The sequence below is a fragment of the Delphinapterus leucas genome, chromosome 10, assembly GCF_059928025.1.
Source record: "Delphinapterus leucas isolate spDelLeu-1000000601 "Yukka" chromosome 10, BTC_Dleu_Yukka2, whole genome shotgun sequence".
NCBI classification, from domain to species: domain Eukaryota; kingdom Metazoa; phylum Chordata; class Mammalia; order Artiodactyla; family Monodontidae; genus Delphinapterus; species Delphinapterus leucas.
In genome coordinates this window covers 103,746,199-103,765,471 of record NC_143138.1, presented here as the reverse complement: position 1 = coordinate 103,765,471, position 19,273 = coordinate 103,746,199, and the positions used below count along the sequence as shown (strand labels likewise).

Sequence of the window (19,273 nt, the reverse complement as noted above, 5' to 3'; positions counted from 1 at the left end):
GACCATTTCTGTTACAGCTGCCACTCCAGGGTGTGGGCCACGTGACAGATGCCGCCGGGCAGCTCCCAAATGGGTGTCTGCCGAGGGCTTAGGGATCCCTGCACTTCAGAGCTGCTGATGCGGGGAAGGGTGGGGTGGGCTGATGGTGGAAATCAGAGAAGGGTGTTGGGATCAAGAGCAGATTGCAGGGGAGATAAAACATGGGGATTATCGAGAGGCCTTGTTTTCCCCACCCCCTTAAGATAGAAGCCTGCTTCCTTCACCTGGTTCTGAGTTCGTTCGGGTCAGATTTTCAGTTCTTTGAGGCTGATTTCCAAATCCTTTCCACGTGCCTTCTTTTCTCTCCTTTCCACTGGGAGTGATGGAAGTAGCAGAAAATTATAGGTGCTAGAGGAAAAAAGAAATCACAAGGAGTGTAATTCTGAAAGTTAAAATCAGGTGGGGGTCTGAAGGCAAATAATTCGTTCAATGCAAAAGCAATTATACACGGAATGGTTAGGTCTCAGCTACTGTTTCGGTGGGCAAGCTTGAAAATAAGTAATCTCTCGTAATTACCTAAAGAATTACCCACTGCGAAAGCTTTTGAAAATATCAAGGTCTATATAAAAGAAAAATAGTCATCAGAGGGAAAAGGAACTTCAAGAAAATGGAAATGTTTATTGCAGAAAGAATGAAAAACCAGATTGCTCGTTTTCACACACAGCTTTTCAGCACCATTATCAGAACCTCTTTTAATTCCTATCAGACTGTTGGGAAAGATAGACAAGGACAGACTGTGACAGGTGGAGGAGAGAGGTTGAGAGAATGGGGACCCCACCTAATGCAAATGGTCGGGAATAGACCCAGCGAATTCATCGCACCACAGTGCTCTGCGCAGAGAGCTTCACCGACTAAAAAGTATTTTATCCCCAGAGGCGGGAAATCAACAGGACTGCTGGTCAGACTTCCCCTGAGAGCGCACATGCAGGTTCCTTGCGGTCCGGGCTGGTCTGGCCAGCAGGACCGAGGCCCACGTGGCTGCGACTCCTCTCCCATCAAACCTCGGTTCAGCTCGCAGAGACACCTGTCGGGTTTTGACGAGGCAACGTGTGCTTGATCCTCCAGCGCTTTTGTGGAGGGTAAACTTCCAAGAATTCTTCAAGTCAGTTGTGCTTTTCTAAAACGGCTGAAGTAATGTCTTTCCCAGTAGGTAGATAATGAGCTTCACCTCTTGGCCGTCTCAAAGACGGCTGCTCTGGTGCCCTGGGAACCTGTACAGTTTTTGTCATTTAATTATTTCTCATCAATTGCCTTTTTTTTTCCTGGACTGCGTGAGTTTTTCCAGATTCCTGTCTTGTAGAATTTGGTTCCCCCAACCCTGAGGATACCAAGTCTGAAAGTGGACCTGTTGTATCAGCTGGTATTTTATATAAAACTTGCGTTATGTTTTCCAAACAGTGGTTATTTCCCTGAGGGCAGAGGCTGTCTTGTGTTCATTTCTGTGTCTCCAGAGAGGGCCTGGCACAGTACGTGGCACAGAATGGGAACTCTGGGGACCGCATTCCTCTGAGCAGTGAAAGTCTAATGCAGATGTTAGCTGCAGTACAGTACTGCCGCCTGCCTGAAACCAAAGTAGGTCCTAATTAGCAGCATATCTGATTGGCAATATTATATGATTCTGACTACTTAAAAATTAGAAAGTAGCTCTTAACCTGAGTACCGTCGATCGACGAACTATTTCCAAACATAGGGTCTGTGCAGAAATAGAAATAAAGGGGCTTCTTTGTGAAATATAGGGGGCCACTTTACCAACTTGAGGTCTTTCAGGAGAGGAGCCACCCTATGGTTTGGGTTTCTCGTGGGGACCCTGAGCAGAGTGCTGGGAGGAGAGGGTGTCTTCAGTCTTCAGGTCTGGCCTGTTTCCCTGCTCCTTAAGTCCTGTGAGGCATCCGTGCCATCCTGGGTGCTCTCTGCCTTACATATCCTTTGGAGGAAGGGCACATAAAGAGTAGTTTTCTGGCCTCTCTTTACGGAGCACCTGCAGGACCTTTCTGTGAGGAGAAACCAGCTAATTACAGTGCTTCTGCTGGCTGCTTGTTTGACCTTAGTGTCATGAGGCCTCAGTTATCTCATCTGTAAAAGAAAAGGGTGTTGATTTATTCGCTCTCAAACATGTCTTGAGCTCCTGTGACATTTCAGAGACTGTTGAGGCCCCGGCAGAACAAAGGTGAAGCTGACACAGGACGCTGGACTCGGTGCTCGCTGCTGAGTGAGGGAGGCTGTAAGGCGGTCTGTGACAGTTCAGTGAGGAAGGTGCCGTGACGTGTCCAGAGGCGATGGTAGTGGTGGGTGCCCAGCTGAGACCATGGGGGCCGGGCGGCTGCTCTGAGCTGAGGGTGGAAGCAGGAGTAGGAGTTAGGCGGGTTGGTGCAGGTGACCTGACGCGTCACCAGCTTCTTGTTAAAGGCTATTTGAGACTCTCATGCCGTCTATGTTTCTTCCCATTAGTCTTAGTTTTTTCCTTCAGGTCACATAGAATAACTGATCTTTATTATTCACATCAGCCTTTTGTTTTAACGCATTTGAAGATATCATTGTCGTTCTTAAACATTCTCTTCCTGGCCGAGAATGTCCAGGTTCTCTATCCTTCATGATACTTATGATTGTAGACTGCAGTGTGCTTTTTGCAGTGCAGTTTATACGCTGCACGGAGCTGACCACTGGGTGGCCTTTGCGGGCTGGCGGAATTCTTGTCTTGCTGTACAGATGAGGAGACCAGGGTGCTGGTGGGGCAGACGTTCTCCTGGAGTCATTCAGCCAGGAAGCCGGGTGCTTTCCTGCGCCACGCACTCTTGCTGTGTCTGATCTCAAGACCTGTTTAATCCTCTTTAGCACGCTTGTTGTTTTGTTACGCCCCTTTCCCTGTACCCCGGACTGCTTTCCTTACGAGATGTTTCATTCATGGTCCTGTGTTGTCCAGCTGGTGCGTAGCATACGAAGGCTCCGTCCCCCCCCAGACACGTTCTCTGTTTTGGGGGGGTTTTTTTGCGGTACGCGGGCCTCTCACTGTCGTGGCCTCTCCCGTTGCGGAGCACAGGCTCCCGACGCGCAGGCTCACGGGCCCAGCCGCTCCGCGGCATGTGGGATCTTCGCGGACCAGGGCACGAACCCGCGTCCCCTGCATCGGCAGGTGGACTCTCAACCACTGCGCCACCAGGGAAGCCCTGTTCTCTGTTTTTGATAGAACTCATTTCTGAGTCTGAAAAGCCCTTGTCTTCCTTAGCAGCCACTCATTGTGCGGGCACACAAAAAGCTTAGGGTTTACTACTTCATAAGGTGCTTATAAGGATTAAAATTCAGATAACGCTTAGAAAGCATTTAGCACGTGGCACCAGTAGTGTTATTGTTTATTTTTATTATTAAACATCACTAAAAATTTCTATGAACTGCTGTTCGGCCACATCATAGTGCGCTATAGGTGCAGAGTAGGAAATAAGTCCCGAAATTCCCTCTTTCCTACATCACTGAATGTTCGTTTTGGAAAAGAAAATTTGGAGGTCATTTCACCCACTTTCCTCATTTTTTGGATGAGGAGACTGAGGCCCAGCTTTCCAGAAGACTTACAGCAAGTTAGTGATATTTGTGTAATTAGTAATGACATTGTGAAACCAGCAAAGAGGGCTGTTTCCTGTTCTTAGTGAATGGGAGTGAGAGAGAAGGAAAAAAAGATGCCCTTTATTTTATTGTTTTTTGTTTGTTTGTTTGTTTTGTAAATTAGGAGAGAGGGGTCCAAGATTCCAAACAGACGTATCATTACCAGCTCTGGATGAGTTTGACCTGTGACCTCACATGGTTTTTGGTTTTTTTTTAAAATATTTATTTATTTGGTTGTGCTGGGTCTTAGTTGAGGCAGGCAGGCTCCTTAGTTGCAGTTCTTAGGCTCCTTAGTTGTGGCTCGAGGGCTCCTTAGTTGTGGCTCACCTGCTCCTTAGTTGCAGCACATGGGCTCCTTAGTTGTGGCATGCAAACTCTTAGTTGTGGCATGCATGTGGGATCTAGTTCCCTGGCTAGGGATTGAACCCAGGCCCCCTGCTTTGGGAACGCGGAGTCTTATCCATCGCACCACCAGGAAGTCTCTCACATGGTCTTAAAGACTGTGTGTTGCTGAAGCACAGATCACATTCTTAATGCAGTTTTGGAAAATGTTCAGCCTAGGATAGGAGCCTGTGGAACAGTGTGCCCACAAGGTCCAGGGAAGCAGGGCCCCTTCTCCGCTGCCCTGCGCCCGCACAGCGTGGTGGAGAGTGGGTACTCGGCAAATGTTTCCTCCCTGTCTCCCGCCCATCTCCCCGTCTCACCTTTGCCCCTGCTCCAGGGAAGGAAGGCTAAGCAGTTTGGCCTTTTGGAGATGAGTACAGCATCTCAGAATCCCCTCGCAGCCCCCTGGCGTCAGGAGTGTCCCTGAAGCCCCACCCTCACCCCTGGGCTCTTGGCTGTTGGAGATGGGTCTCAACCCTGTGCCGCTCTTCCTTCTTAACCACCGGCTTTCATGTCTGTGCAGGAGCATCCCTGGTTACGTGTGCAGCCGGGTCCGAGGAGCCTGGCCCAGAGGGCCTCACCTCCACCTCCCTGCTGGACCTCCTGCTGCCCACTGGCCTGGAGCCGCTGGACTCAGAGGAGCCCAGCGAGGCCATGGGACTGGGGACTGGCCTGGGAGCCCCTGGCTCTGGCTTCGCCAGCGAAGAGAGCGAAGAGTCCCGCATCCTGCAGCCGCCGCAGTACTTCTGGGAGGAAGAGGAGGTGCTGAACGACTCTAGTCTGGACCTGGGACCCACTGCAGGTAGCACTCTCCCCTAAGATGTGGGCTGCTCACAGCCGCCAGGAGGCCTGGCACAGTGCCAAACAGCCCTTTCCTCCGCCAGATCATCCCCTCTCCCTCCCGACCCGCGTTCACCCTCTGCTGTCCACCTGCACCTCAAAGCCAGGTCTCTGGGCTCTGAGGGTCTTATTGGCCCAGGAGGCCCTTTTTACTTTTGTAACATTTACTTCTGTGGTCATGTAATTCAGTGTACTGCTTATAGGCTGTGAGATAAAGAATGTTATCCCTGTCTTCAACATGAGAAAGCAGAGGCTGAGAGAGGTGAAAGCAAGCACACCTGAGGTCATACAGCTGTCGAGATGATCAGTCCTGATTCAAGCCGAGGTCTGTCCAAGGTCTCGGGTTTTGTTTGTCTTTTCCCTCTTCTGTGCTGTATTGTCTCTCTTTAAGGTTCCTGGAGGTCAGCAGATCCCGTGTCCCTCCTTGGGTCTTAGAGCCCCACAAGGCATTCTAGGTGCCCTTCCCTCGGCCCTGCACCAGAGCTGGGGTCTGGCTCACAGAGCGAGCCCGAGGCCTGGAGCCAGCAGCGCACGCAGCTGTGGGCTGATGGCAGGTGCAGCAGGGCGTGCTCGCCGTGCTTCCAGCTACAGCAGCTGTGCGAACGTTCTTGGCCGGCAGGAGCCGGTTTTTAAGCACTGGACTGTCAGACTGTGTGTGCACATGCGTGGGGTTGGGGTGTTCCAGGATTTAGCACTGATTTTCCTTTTTTAAATATATAGTATTTGGGGGCTTCCCTGGTGGTGCAGTGGTTGAGAGTCCGCCTGCCGATGCAGGGGACGCGGGTTCATGCCCCGGTCCAGGAAGATCCCACATGCCGCGGAGCAGCTAGGCCCGTGAGCCATGGCTGCTGAGCCTGCACGTCCGGAGCCTGTGCTCCGCAACGGGAGAGGCCATGACAGTGAGAGGCCCGCGGACCACACACACACACACACAAATATATATATATATATATATATATATATATATATATATATATAGTATTTTGGATTTATGTTCTGTAAGTACAAAAATAATGCATGAAAACTGTAGAAAATATGACAAATACAAAAACAACACAAGGAAGAAAATCCGCCCGTGGCATCAGAGCTGAAAGGTAATTAGTGCTAGTGGCTTGGGGTACATCCCTCCAATCTCTCTTACATGCAGATTGGAATCATTTTTTCCACTTAAAATACTTCTGAAATTTATTTTCACATCATTAACTATCTTTTATAACTTGGCTTTCAATGACTGCGTAGTGTTTCTTCATGTAGATCATGACCCTCAGTATGAAATGGTTCCCTGTTTTTGAATATTTAGTTTGTTTCCAGTCTTAATGATGCTACAAATATCCCTATATATTTTTGAACTTTTCTGATTGTTCCTTAGGATAAATTTCTAGAGTAAGATTGCTAGGTCTAAAGATGTATCAATGAGCGTCCCACCCAGAAACAGAAGACACAATCGAAGTCAGGTAATCCAAGGAGGTTGTGGTTTGTTTTTTTGTTTGTTTTTTGACAGATCCTCCTCAGGTTTATTTGTACAAATAACAGGAGGACACCAGCCCCGTGCAGACAGCAGCCCACCGGTCACACCAGTCCTTCTGTCCTCACGTTGGCAGATAAAGGCCTCCACTCTGTAGCCTTTGTGGGGGCCTGGGCACCCTTGGGAGCCGGCACTGGAGCCGCAGCTGCACCTGCCGCTGTAGCCTTGGCCTGGGACTTTGGCCAGCAGAGCCTGAGACCCTTGGCGATTGGGCACGAGCACGTTTCCCGAGCTTGGGGTGAGCAGTGTAGGCAGGTTGACTAAGCTTGCGGGCGCGGCCCTTTGGGATCCTGGGCTTGACCTCCTTGGGCTTTACGAGAGCCTTGATATCCTCAGCTGCACACTCACGGCCTTGGCGTTGCTGGCCTGCATCTTCTACTGGCCCTTCTTGTTGTGCTTCTTGGCAAAGTGTGTGTTCCTCAGGAACTTGGGGTCCACCCCCTTAAGAGATTCGTATCGTTGTGATTGGGGTTTCTTGATGCCGTTTCTGTGGCATTTTGGGGACTGGTTGTGCGTGGTGTGGTTCTTGGGCTTGGCCATGTTTGCACCGGGGCCCCGCGGACCCCGAAGTGCCTGGGGCCAGAAGAGACCAAGGAGGTTTATTTATAGACCAGTGGACTTACCAGGGGATGGCAAACCCAGAGGAGTTCAGGGCTGCCAGCAGAGGAGCGCTCAGCGCCCCACACCCCAGGGACAAAGAAAGGGACACATGACAGGAGCCTGCGAGGACAGAGGGGTGGGGAGCAGTGGTCCTGACACGCGCAGTGAGGCGACGGGGAAGAAAGCGGAAGATAGATGCCCGGCCTCTGGCTCCTCCCGTCTCCTGCCAGAGTCCCCGTTGCTCTCCTTCCCTTGCCTCTGTGGAGAGGAGTCCAGGCAGGAAGCAGGGATGTGTCCCGGTTCGTGTGATTCACTGGGTCGGTCCCCGGGCAGAGGACGGGGTGGAGAAGGGTGGGCAGTGCGCCTGGGAGTGGGGTGTATCTGACACAGAGGATGAGAATCTTTGCACAGGCTTTTGTTCCGTATTTCCCAGGTGACCTCCAGAAAGGTTGCTCCAGTTTGCGTACCCGTCAGAGAGGGAAATGAATGCCAGATTTTGACCCCTTCCCATCACTGAATTTTGTCACTTGGAGATTTTTGTCAGTTTGATAGGCAAAATTATAATGGTCTTTGATTACTAGTAAATTTTAACTGAAGCATGTGTAAGTGAAACCCGTACACACTGAGTATAGTATATTCATTGTGACCATTTATCTTTTTTTTTTATTTGAAGCAAGGCAATTAAGAGCAGGCTTTGGAGTCGGGCAGATTCCAAAGTTCCAGCACTGCCATTCAGTAGCTATGTGATTTTTGGCAGGTGACAACCTGAGCCTCAGTTTTGTCTTGTAGGAAATAGTATCACAGTGTCCTGAGGTTTAAATGCAATATTACGTTTAAAGTGCTCAACACATCGTTAAGTACTCTGAAAATATTAGCTACTATTATTACTTTTCCTTTTTCTTCTATTGAGGCTTTAATTTTTTTATCACTGTACAAATCTTCTTATAAAAAGGATACAACCTTTTGACAAAAACAGAAAATGTTTTTCCAGTTTAGTAATTTTATTTTTATTATAGTAACATTTGACATACATAAGTGAGGATTTTTATAAGCTTGGACAGTCTTTCTTTTGGAATGTTTTCATGTGTTTTTCATGTTTAGAAAAGCCTGTCCCTCCGTGAGATAGACGCTCGTTTATTTCTTGTATTCTTTTTCAGCTTAAATTTTACTTGTAACTTGTGGCCAGCTGTCATCTGTTTGCGTTGTGGTGTAGGGTGAGGATCGAGCTCATCTTCCCATGTAGCAGGCCTGTAGCTACAGCAGCGTTCCTTGATAAATCTGTCCTCTCCTCGTTGAAAAGAAGTGCACTTTCCCCTCGCGCTAGACAGTGCTGTGTACTGGGGTCTTCCCTTTTGTCCAGACTCTTGGGATTTTAGTGTGAGAGTAGCTGTCATCGTTCGAGAGCCTCGGTCTGGAGGGAGCAGCTGTGTGCCACCTGTCCTCGGATCCCAGTGGGATGCCCCTGGGCCTGGATGGGCTCCGTCTCGTCTGCCCACTGCCCCACCCCCGTGCATCCCCCCTTCTTTTTCTCTCATGTCGTTTCTCTTCTCCCAGTGGCTTCTCTGGGGCTCACTGAGTGTGGCCAGGTCCTCATGCCAGCTCCATGCGGGTGTGTTTCCTGTGTCTGCTGTTCACGCCTGATAGCTGGGGACGTGCATGCCCTGGGGGTGGGGGGCGGGGAGGGCTTCGTCCTTGCTCCTTTCCTGCTGCTCTGTTTGCCCACCGTCCTGCCCTTTCCTCAGCTCAGTCTTCTCCAACACCCCGAGGAGATGTGTGCAGAAAGGGGGCCAGGGAGTAAAGGCCAAACGTCTTGGCGCTGCAGAGAACGCCCTTGACAGTCTGGCCCAGCCTTACCCCCGGCCCCATCTCCTCCCCTCCTGCGACTGCATCGTCTCATTAGCCTGTTGTCCGCCCTGCATGGCAGACGTAGGACTGATGCACGGGGACGCTAAGTGCTTTGCCCAAGGTCACCGCTGGTGCTGGTGCGCGATGGGGCTGCACTGAGAATCAGTGTTTTCTTACTGACAGTGGCTCAGGCCCATCCCCCGAGCCCGCGACGCCCTTATACCCAGTCCCACCTGCTCAGCGTCTTCCTCTCCACCCCGACTGCCTGCTGGGCTGTGTCCTGCTTCAGCACTTATCTGGAGAGATGCGGCCTCTGAGAGGCTCTTCCAGCTCCCCCAGGTGACGGGGCCACTGCAGGTGGCTGGGCTGGTGGTGCCCTGGCCCAGGGGCTGAAGTCCAGTCTGTGTACCTCTCACCAGGCCCTGGGCTGGATGGAAGGCACACCGTTTCCTAATTCATCCGCCAGTGGGGACGTCCTTGTGCTGGCGATGGCCCTGAGGTCAGTCTGCTTGTTCCTGCCTCCGTCTTCTCACAGCGCACGATGCTGTGCTCTGAGGATGCGACAGAGGCAAAGCGTTCAGTCTGTGGGGCTGATTTGTACAGGAAGGGATCGTGTGTGCCGCTCCCCCCCGCCCTCTGCTCCCAACCTGGGAAGTCAGAGGCTTCCCGCCAGGGGTCTCTGGGAGGAGGGAGGGCATCACTCGTGGCGTTTGTTGCTCAGGTCGGGGGGACCAAGAGAGAGGCCTGCTAAGGGCCTGCCAGGGTGGGGAGTCTGCCCAGAGTTCAGTGCCAACCTAGCAGGCCCCTGGGGACGGGGGTCGCTCCGTGCAGCAGTGGCTGTGAGGGCTGGGGGCCATGCTGCAGACGGTCCAGCCTCAGGGCAAGTTCTTTAATAACGAGGACATCCGACCTGGGAATTGAATGTCGAGTTGTGCCAGGCGCCAAATCAGGTGTTGTAGAGTGTTCCCTCCTTTAATCTTCAGAGAAACAGTTAAGTCTGTATTGTTACTCCCACTGGACCAGTGGACAAACTGAGACTTACGGAGTTTGGGTAACAGCTCCATGAGCGTAAGAACCAGAGTTCAAAGCCGAGTTGTCAGACTCCAGAGCCTTGGCTCTTCCTGTCGTGTTGCCTCTCAGCTCAGCAGTTTTACTAGAGACCAGCAGTAACGTCTAAGGTTTTGTGTAGGACTTACCACCATTTTCTCATGGCGTTTTCTCTTTGCTTAGCTCACCGAACTTCACAGCCGCTCTGTGGGGTCAGCAAGGCAGCGCTTACTGTCTTTGCTTCACACGTGGTGAAACTGAGGCCAAGAAAGCTTGTTAGCTTTGCCCGAGGTCACACGGCTTGTGTGCGGCAGAGCTGAGTCTGGGGTCAGGGCCTCCCGAGCAGGTCTTGCCCTGAGAGCACATGGGTGGTGTGTGTCAGAGAGGAATCAGTGCCTCTGATTGTCACTGGAGCTCTGTTCTGCGTCTCCTTCTAGTTCGTTGGGCCTGGAAGAACTGGAGCTGGCACCTTTTCCTCCTGTAGCAGCGATCCTTGGGGGCCCGACGGCAGACCAGCTGCCTGGCCAGTGATGAGGGCCGTGACCTTGTGTGGGTCCCTTTTCTAATCTTGCCTTCAGTTTCCTCATCTGAAAGTGAGACCATGGGAGTGATAGATTGAAGTCTTTTCCAGCTTTAAAATATTATGATTCTCTGACATTTCGGGTGGGAAGAGTGGTCTCTACAAAGTAGGGAAAAGAAATGGAACGTAAATCACCACTCTCCCAGGTAATCAAGCCAGCCTGAAGCCTGATCATTTAATTCATGGAAAACTGTTAGTGACTCGGAATAGTTTCCCAGGTTACCTCTCCATCCCAAAACTGCCCTGCTGCCGCCTCGCCCCTTTCACTTTCCAGTCTCCTTAGTAACATTCTCTGCATGCAGCTTTCATCTTCCCAGTGAGCAAGCTACCTAGTGTGCTACAGGACAAGAGATAACTCTCTGGGATTGGCACGTCCTAGAACCGCAACTCAAACAGGCCCACAGACCTGTGTGAGAGAGGGGTGTGTATCGGCTTGTAAGGGATCGGTTGTTTCCGGCCCAGGCACGTGGGGTCCAGGTGTTGAAATGGCATCAGAAGCTGCCTCAGGCCATCGTGCTTTGCATCCGCTCGTCTGTTCACTCTTAGGCGGTCGTTCTCTGTGGTAGCTGAGCGAGGCCCTCCATCACTCTGCTGTCGTCCTCCTGTCACTTAGCAGCCCCAGCACCTCTGGGGAAGACTCAGGTGGAGGCTCGTTGGTCTGGTCTAATCTGGGTCCCGAGTCCCCACGGCCCCACACTTTGGGACCAAGAAGAGGGGAGGAGGGCCCCCCAGAGGAGAATCAAGGTGCCATTAACAGAAAGGGGGATGAAATGATGGCCTTGAGTAGGGACATTCCTAAGTGCTTATGTTTCCTCAGTCATCGTCACATACAGTTCTTTTTTTTTTCCCTCATGGCGACCTGATGCAGCCGTAAAAGCAGCCTGAGTATCTCTGTCTCATGGCGGAGGCGACTGGCTTAGGGAGGCTCACGGGTGGTTTGAGGTTGTGCTAGTGATTGGTGGCAGAGTGGCTCTCAGCTCTGAGGTGTCTGCTTCAGGACCCGCTCCTTCTCTGTGTGAGCTCCTCCCTCACGGTACTTCAGTTACTGTTCGTCTGGAGTGAATTTGTCGAAACCAGATCATCAAAGCAGCTGTCTGCTGGGGTGTGGAAATGGTTTCAGTACAGTGGTCTTGTTGGGTCGTATCTGTTATGCAATGATTTGACCTTCCGGGTCACTGCCCACACTTCAGGCATGTTTCCTGGCAGTAGCACTTCACCTGGACACCAAAAAAATAAAGGAAATGAAAAAAGCCCCATAGTTTTGATTTACGCTAGTAGTAAGTATCATTGTGTGAAAATCAGAAACACGCAACAAGTTAAAAAAAAATTCATAACTCCATTATCAACCCAGAGTTTGGGCACAGTGACATTCTGGTGTGTCTCTTACTGGACTCTCTACCCATATAGAAACAGATAAGATATGCTTTTATGAAAAATGGAATTCGAGGGTACAGATCTTGCGGTTTCACTTACTCACGTCTTTCCCAGGCAGCAAACAGTTCTCCAGCTTCAGCTTTGAGGCCGAATTGGCATCCCAAGTGTGGACGGGCTGCCCCTGCCATGTGAAAGCAGGAGTGTCCCATGAGCCGTGCCCTGACGAGAATCCTTGACACTGAATCGTCATGAGCTTCCTTAATTGTTGTCTTAGCGTGCGTTTCTGGAAGACAAGTGATAGGATCAGGGTGTTTGTCTTCACAGCTTTTTGTTCATGCTTTCCCCTCCAGACTGTGGCCCGATTTCTGTTCCCATCAGCAACAGGTGGAGTGCCTGTTCCCGCGCTCACCTGGTACCGAGTATGGTCCTTAAATGCACTCCTGTGTTGTCAGGTTGGTAGTCCAAAAGGTTTATCATCTGGTTTAATTTACATTTCTTTGATGACTACTGAGGTTGACCATTAAAAAGTCATGTTTAATTTACTGGAAGCTTCCCTTGCACCTCTGTTTTATACAAATCTATTGTGAATTTTGTGAATGTTTTTGTAAATATTAACACTCAGTTGAATAACTGGCTTGCGTGTTGCACTCAGGGGACAGTTTTCAGTGATTTGACATTAACCTAAAGGGATGTTTAAAGTGATCTTTCAAGGCCAGTGGCCCTGATGCCTGTTTTAATTCCTTGTCTTAAAGAGAGGAATCAGTTCATTACCGTTTCAGCTGAGGCCGAAGGTCACATGAGAGGATGGCCACCCTGGAAGGCAGAAATAACGTCCGGTGCAACCTTGATAAAAAGGGAAAAAGACCTACAAAACTTGGGTGAAATATTAGCAGGAAAAAAATGCGACATGATCTATTTAGGGAACAAAAGCCAGCACTGTAGTGAGATTAAGAGAAAAACAAAAAGGCCTAGACGCAGCTTACGTGCCGACACTGGGTGAGTTAAGAGATCTTCCTTTACCCTCTGATCTGTTAGCCTCAGGTTAGTGTTTAAAAGTCCCTTCACCAAACATTTACTGCATGCCTACTCTTGATTTCATGACCACCCTTAAAACTGGCGAATCCAGAATTTTCACAAGAGGAGATAAATGACAAGGGGAAGGGTTGAGAATAAGGAATAATTACGGTTATGTAGCCCCAGGAAAAGAAGGCTAAACTGGGGCAACTAAGAGAATATGTAGGGTTTTTTCCCCCTGAGGAAGATGCTTCCCAGGTTCTCCTCATTTAGCAGATAAAACAGAAATGGGCTTAAGTTGTAAGCGAACCATCCCAGTTGGGTTTAAGGAAATTGGGGAGAAAAAAGCCAATGACACAGAAATGTCTCCCTAAGGAGGCCAAGACATGTTCTTGAAGAAGATTGCAGACCATTTTTCTAGACGTTGTCTAAAAATTCCCTTCCGAATAATTTGCCCTTATGCGTACATAATTCTGCCATTTACAGTCTGTACAGTTTTATTTGTGTTGTAATAAAGATAAATAAGAAATTCGCTCTATTGAGTTACCATTAAAGTAACTTCTAGCAATGCCATCATGCCTCGGCCAAGGGCCAAGGCCCATCAGGGAACCTCCCAGGTCCTTCTGCTGTCAGGACCCTGGACTCTTCGGGATCCCGCCGCAACTACACCTCAGCACACATCCGTGTGCCTGGCTGTGTGCTGAGCTCTGGGATGCAGAACCTGCAGGTGACTTTCAGGGGAGGAAAGAGTGCCTCGGTGGGCCCAGGGTTGTGCATCCCTTATGTCATTCATTTTAGCCTCACGTTCCAGAGTGGTGGCTGTGCGGAGCCCCCGGGCGGGTCACCCAGAATTCCAGCCCCCCTTGCAGAACTCTGAAGCTTGGCCCTGGCTCTTAAATGTCACCCAGGCTGGTGACCGAAGCCCAGCTTCGGAGGATCGGGACCAAGGGGATAATGCTGCTGCGTCAGCTGAAGCTAGCTCTGGCGCTGCCTGGCTGACCGGGAACGTGTCTTGAGAGACTGGCTTCGACCACACGAGAACCTGAGGTTGGCAGCTTCACAGCTGCAACAGGTCTGGGCCTCACCACGCAGAGCAAGTGTCATCCCTTCTCTGAGCTTTGCTCTGCATCTGTGAAAGCAGGTCTGTGGGCCTGCTGATGTCACAGGGCCCCACTCTGGGATGCGCAGGCCTGATGTCCCCCAGGGCTCTGGGGAAGATGTTTCCAGCAGAGCCACTTGGGGGTGCTGCTGCTCCCCGCACTGTCGGCCGGTGTTTCAGGCAGGGGAGCTGATGGGGCCGGGTGCATTGGACGAGGTCCCAGGTGGGCCTCTGGTATCTCAGGGATAGTGAGGGCACCTGGCCGGCTGAGCCCCGGGCAGCGTGGCCACTGCTTGACCCTCCACCCTTTGAGGCCAAGCTGGAGCCTCCGCCTGGGGGACCTGCTCTGTGAGGGACCTTTACTGTCTCTCCATTGCCCCCGCTGTGACCGCCCTCCGGGGCACAGGGACAGGCTTTGACTTGCTTTCAGGCTGTCTCGAACGTGTCTCTTGGGCATCTCTGCTTGCTCACACCTGTGTCCAGATATGTGGTGTGTTTGTCCCTGACAGGCTATTGGGGTTTGTGGAACCCTACTCCAACGCCTGAAGCAGGTGGAAAAGGAGGGCAAAGCCTGGGCTACTAGCAGGATGGAGCACCACTCTCCATGTCCACGGGGCTGTCAGTGGACAAGTGTCTGGTCTGGTGTCCAGGATTTGGGGCATCAGGCCATGCTTGATGCTGCTCCCGGAGACGGGAGCGCTGGCAGGGGCCACCTCGCCTGGTGAGGAGACCCATTCCCTCCCTTCATCCTGCAATTTCTGGTGCATTTTCTCCACGACCTCCCTCTAGTCCTCCCCCCTCCCTCCAGTCCCCTCCTCCCCCTCCCTCCAATCCTCTCCCCCTCTCACCAGTCCCCTCCTCCCTGTCCCTCCATTCCTCTCCTCCCTCCCTCCAGTCCCCTCCTCTCCCCCCCTCTAGTCCCCTCCTACCCGCTCCAGTCCCCTCCTCCCAGTAGTCCCCTTCTCCCACCTCTTCACTCTGCCCATCTCCATCCCTCTCCTTTTCCTCCATTGTCATTTTACTCCTGGTCCCTGCAAGATGAGTGCTGAGGCTTCCTCATTCCTCCAAGGTCGCTACCCTCTGGAATCTTGGTCTTCCTCCCTTAGACACCTGAGTGGGACGAACGCTCCGCTTCTTCCCCACTGGGATTGTTCACCTGCCTTGTGCTCCTGTATTCCTTTCTCCTGGAGGTCAGAAACTGTTAGTCCACACAGCCTGCCCTGTCCCCTGCCTTCTCTGTTTTCTGGTGGGTAGCTTTGTGTTTGCAGAAAACTTCCAAGAATAATTCCCATATACCCTTCACTTAGATCCCCCATTATTAACATTTTGTCACATTTGCTTTGTTATTCTGTGTATGTATATATGGATGTATATACGAGAGTTTTTCCTAAATCACTTGACAATAAGTTGCAGGCAAATTCCCCTTGACCCTTAAGTACTTCAGTGTGTATTTCTTAACAAAGACATTCTGTTACCAAACCACAGTACTATGATCAAAATCAGGAAATTGACATCGATACAATACTGTTACATAACTACAAACTTTATTCAAACTTTGCCAGTTTTCCCAGCAATGTCCTTAGTAGCAAAAAAAAAAAAAAAAAAAAAAAAGTTACTGTTTCCACTTCGCTGTTCAGTCCAGGATCATGTCCTGCATTTAGTTCTCATGTGTCTTCTGTCTGTTTTATTCTGGAACACTCCAGTCTGTCTTTCAGGATTGTGATGTTTGCTTTTTTAAGGAGACAGGCCAGTTATTTTGTAGAAGACTTCTCAGTTTTGGCTTGTCTAGTGTTTCCTCATAATTAGATTCAGGTTCTGCATTTTTGGAAGGAATGTCATACACGGTTTTTCTTTCTCAGTTCATCAGTGCGCGGTTACTCTTGGACAAGGCTCAGTTTCTTTGCTTGTTAGTCTACATTCACATTCGGATCCACTCCCCTGGGACCACCGTTTCCATCCCACCATGGTCTGTCCCCCAGCTGCCCCTGTGTCACGTCCTGTCATACTTCTGTAGTCTGTGCCCCCAGTGGGCGTCCCATTAGTTCTCATTTCTGGTGTAAGAGGCATTTCCCATATTCAGATCATATGCAGGCTTGTCAATAGATGATTGGTTGTTTCCTGCCTCTCTCCTGGATCCAGACTGACCACTCAGGTGCTTACTGTGCTCCTCCTTTGTGGAGCGCACTTCCAGAATGCTGCTGTTTTCTCTTATGATTTAACAATGTGAACATTCCTTTAATATTGGTAGTGGAGGAGGAGGAGGTGGAGGAAGAGCTTAAATTAACGGGGTGCTTGTACTGTTGGTGGTGCCCAGCTTCATCTCACTGAATCCAGACCACAGCCCTGTGTGCTGCGTACTCTTCATTTTTTTACAGGTAAGGAAGAGGTGGCACATGGACGTTAGGTTCCGTGACCGAGGCCATACAGTTGATAAGCAGTGAAACTGAAATCACACAGTAAAAGGGAAAGGAATAATTTTGGATGCTGTGAGGTGGTAAGAAAAAGTAGAAAAAGAAAATTCTGCTGATTCCAAGCACCAGTGAGCATCAGTTAGTGATTTGTTCAGTCACCAGAGACGAGAGGCTGGAAGAGGGTGGAGGCTTGCTGGGAGATGTCAATTTGGGAGACTTTAGTGTTGAGGCAGTAGATGAAGTCTTCAGAAACAGTGAACTCACTGAGAAAGAAGTGCGGAAATGGTGAGTCCAGGGCGGATGGTTTGGAAGTGGTCACATTTAGGGAGAGGGGAGAGGAGCTGACACAGATCGTAAAGGAGACTCTGCATCGTGACTGGAGGCCCTGTTCTCTCCCTGTGGGGACACCCTGGGTGCGGGAGGTGGAAGGTGGGAGACGGGCTCAGCGAGCAGGCCTTGCTCTCCTGTCCACTCCGCCAGGCTCTGTGTTAGGTGCTGGGGACACAGGTGAAGAAGGTCCCCCTGCTTGTCCAGAGGAGCTTGTAACCTAGTGATTCCTATTTTATGTTGTTTAGGACAGTAGACGAGTGGTTGCCTTCAATGCTATTTTTATAAGACACATTTGTCAAAAGTGTCTCCAAAGCTTAGAATATCCATGCTAGAAAGAGCCTTAGAAATCCTAGGTATGGGCATCCTCATTTGTCTCGGGAAAAACTGAAGCCCAGGGTAGCTGAGGAGTTTGCCGTTGCTCAGACAAGCAAGGTGGTGGCAAGCCTTCTGGCTCCCAGATCATGTCACCAACAGCGTGACCACTGTGACCCCCGTGTTTGGCACGGGTCAGCATCAGGGTGAGCAGAGGGGTTGTCTGGTCAGCTTGCCCCTTGGGGACTGTCCCGCCCCAGTGGGACTCTGTGGGTCAGTGGCTCGCCATTCTGCCACGGCCCAGGCTCTCTCTGAGCTGCTGGTTGTTTCCACCGCTTCTTGAGGGTGTCCAGTGCCCTTTTCCTCTGGATTTCACTGTTTCTGTTAATGGAATGGCTCTTCGCACAGTGCTCACCTCCTCCCGTTAGCCAGCTGCCTCTGCCCCAGGGCCGGCTCTTGCATCCATTCCTGTCTCGTCACTTCCACTATTGTCACTCCATTTATCTCTCCTGATCCACTGCGACAAGCCCCTAACTCTTCTCTGCCTTTTTCCATCCCCTCCTTCATCTAATTCTTGTGCGTTGCTGTCAGATTAATCCTCTAAGAATGAAATTGCACGATTGTAAGGGCTTTTTATATGTTTTATTGCCCAGACACCCATCTGACGTTCTGTTACATAGGTTCCCGCCAGGCGGTCAGCCAGCCCATTTCAGTTTTAAACAGGTCTGTTACAAAGTTCTTACTTCTCTTGAAGTAAAACATTTTTGTTCTCCTTGTTTTATGGTGTAGTTGTCTCTTGAATCTCTGAAGAGGTTAATGATCAGCTCTTCAAAGCGCTTCTTTGTTGACAAGATTAGCCCTTCTCTCAGAGGCCAGTTGCTTTGCTTTCTCACCCTCGTGCGTTTTCCTGAGCCTGACTTTCCTCAGGTGTCTTGTGAGTCATGACTGTTCTTCCACGTTTGTACAGGTGGTACTAGATTGCTCAGTTTTAGGGGCTGTCGTGGGTTTCTTCAGCAGTTCTGTGGTCACTGTCCCACCAGCAGGCCTCACCCCAGCTGCCCTGTGTGGGGAACAGGTCAGCTTCCCTTCAGAGTGTGTGCAGGGGTGGAGGAGGGGAAGATCTTAAATTACTAAGTCTCTGCTGCCCTGAAGAGTGTGATTAACAAAGTGGGGGGTGGTGGACTGTTTTAATTATTCATTTAAATGTTATAGTGGGAGTTCAGTGATCATTCAGCTTCTAAAAATCATACTTTTTCTTATGAAAAGTAATAATTCTTAGAGCCCTCTGGATCCTTGTTCTAATTTGAATAATTGCTCTCTAGGCCTGCTTCCCAGCTTCTGTCCTGAGATTGATTTTCATGACATTTCTCTTATATTTCTTGATTTCCCATGTCTTTTTGGATTTCTTGGAGAACTTCCTTAATTCATTCTTTCAGAATCTGTGGATAAGAAAACCTTTAAATCCTTACGTACATGACAATGTCTTTATTTTGTAATCACATTTGAATGATAGTTCAGTTGGGTATAAAACTCCCAGTTCAAAATAAGCTTCCCTCAGGATTTTGAACACATTTTTCGCTCCTGCAATCTAGTGTTATTAATTAGAAGCTTGGTGATGATTTGATAATCTGTTTCTTGTTCCTTTATAGGTAGCCCTCTGAGAGTTGGACTGTTGTGAGAATGAGGCTAGGTGTGAGTCTTTTATGATTCACCTTGTTTATTACCTTTCCAACATGAAGATTCATGTTGTGAGGCCTGGGAACTTTGTGTGGCTATTACTCCATTTTATTTCTATCTTTTTGAAAATCATATTGGCTAGTTGCTAGACTTCGTACATTGATCACCTATATCTTTTAGCTTTTCTTTCCTTTTGCTTTTGCTCTGATGACTTTTCCTTGATTTTTCTTCTAGCTGTTCTATCGAATTTTCACATTTAAACAATCGAGTTTCAGTTTCCAAGAACTTTTCTTTTTTAAAGATTACTTCATTTTCTTATTAGCCTGTTCTTATTTTAGGGATGCAATATTTTTAGGTCTTTCTGAGGATACTCATTAGAATTTTTAAAATTATCTTGTGTTCCCTGAGTTTTCTGTTCTGTGTCCTTGCTAACCCCACAGTAGTCTCTCTCCTTAATTCTGATGGAAAGAGAGTCCCCCTCCTCCACTGCTGACTTTTTCTTTGTTAATTTTGGCTGAGGGGTTATCTGATCTTATGATCTCATCTGCTTTCCATGTTCCCAGAAATTTATCTACATTTTTTAGACACTCATTTTGACAGTG

General features: G+C 49.7%; 1 protein-coding gene and 1 pseudogene across 3 annotated transcripts in view; one reads left to right on the top strand and one right to left on the bottom strand.

Annotated features, from left to right (window-relative positions):
- PODXL2 (podocalyxin like 2) overlaps positions 1–19,273 on the top strand; it is a 41,454-nt gene that overhangs the window by 10,803 nt on the left and 11,378 nt on the right. For all 3 annotated transcript variants that reach the window (XM_022562576.3, XM_089919832.1, XM_022562578.3), the window contains one exon: positions 4,541–4,819. In XM_022562576.3, the coding sequence (XP_022418284.2) occupies positions 4,541–4,819 (279 nt within the window). The remainder of the gene's footprint in view (positions 1–4,540; positions 4,820–19,273) is intronic.
- LOC149748329 (large ribosomal subunit protein eL29 pseudogene) lies at positions 6,427–6,981 on the bottom strand (annotated as a pseudogene).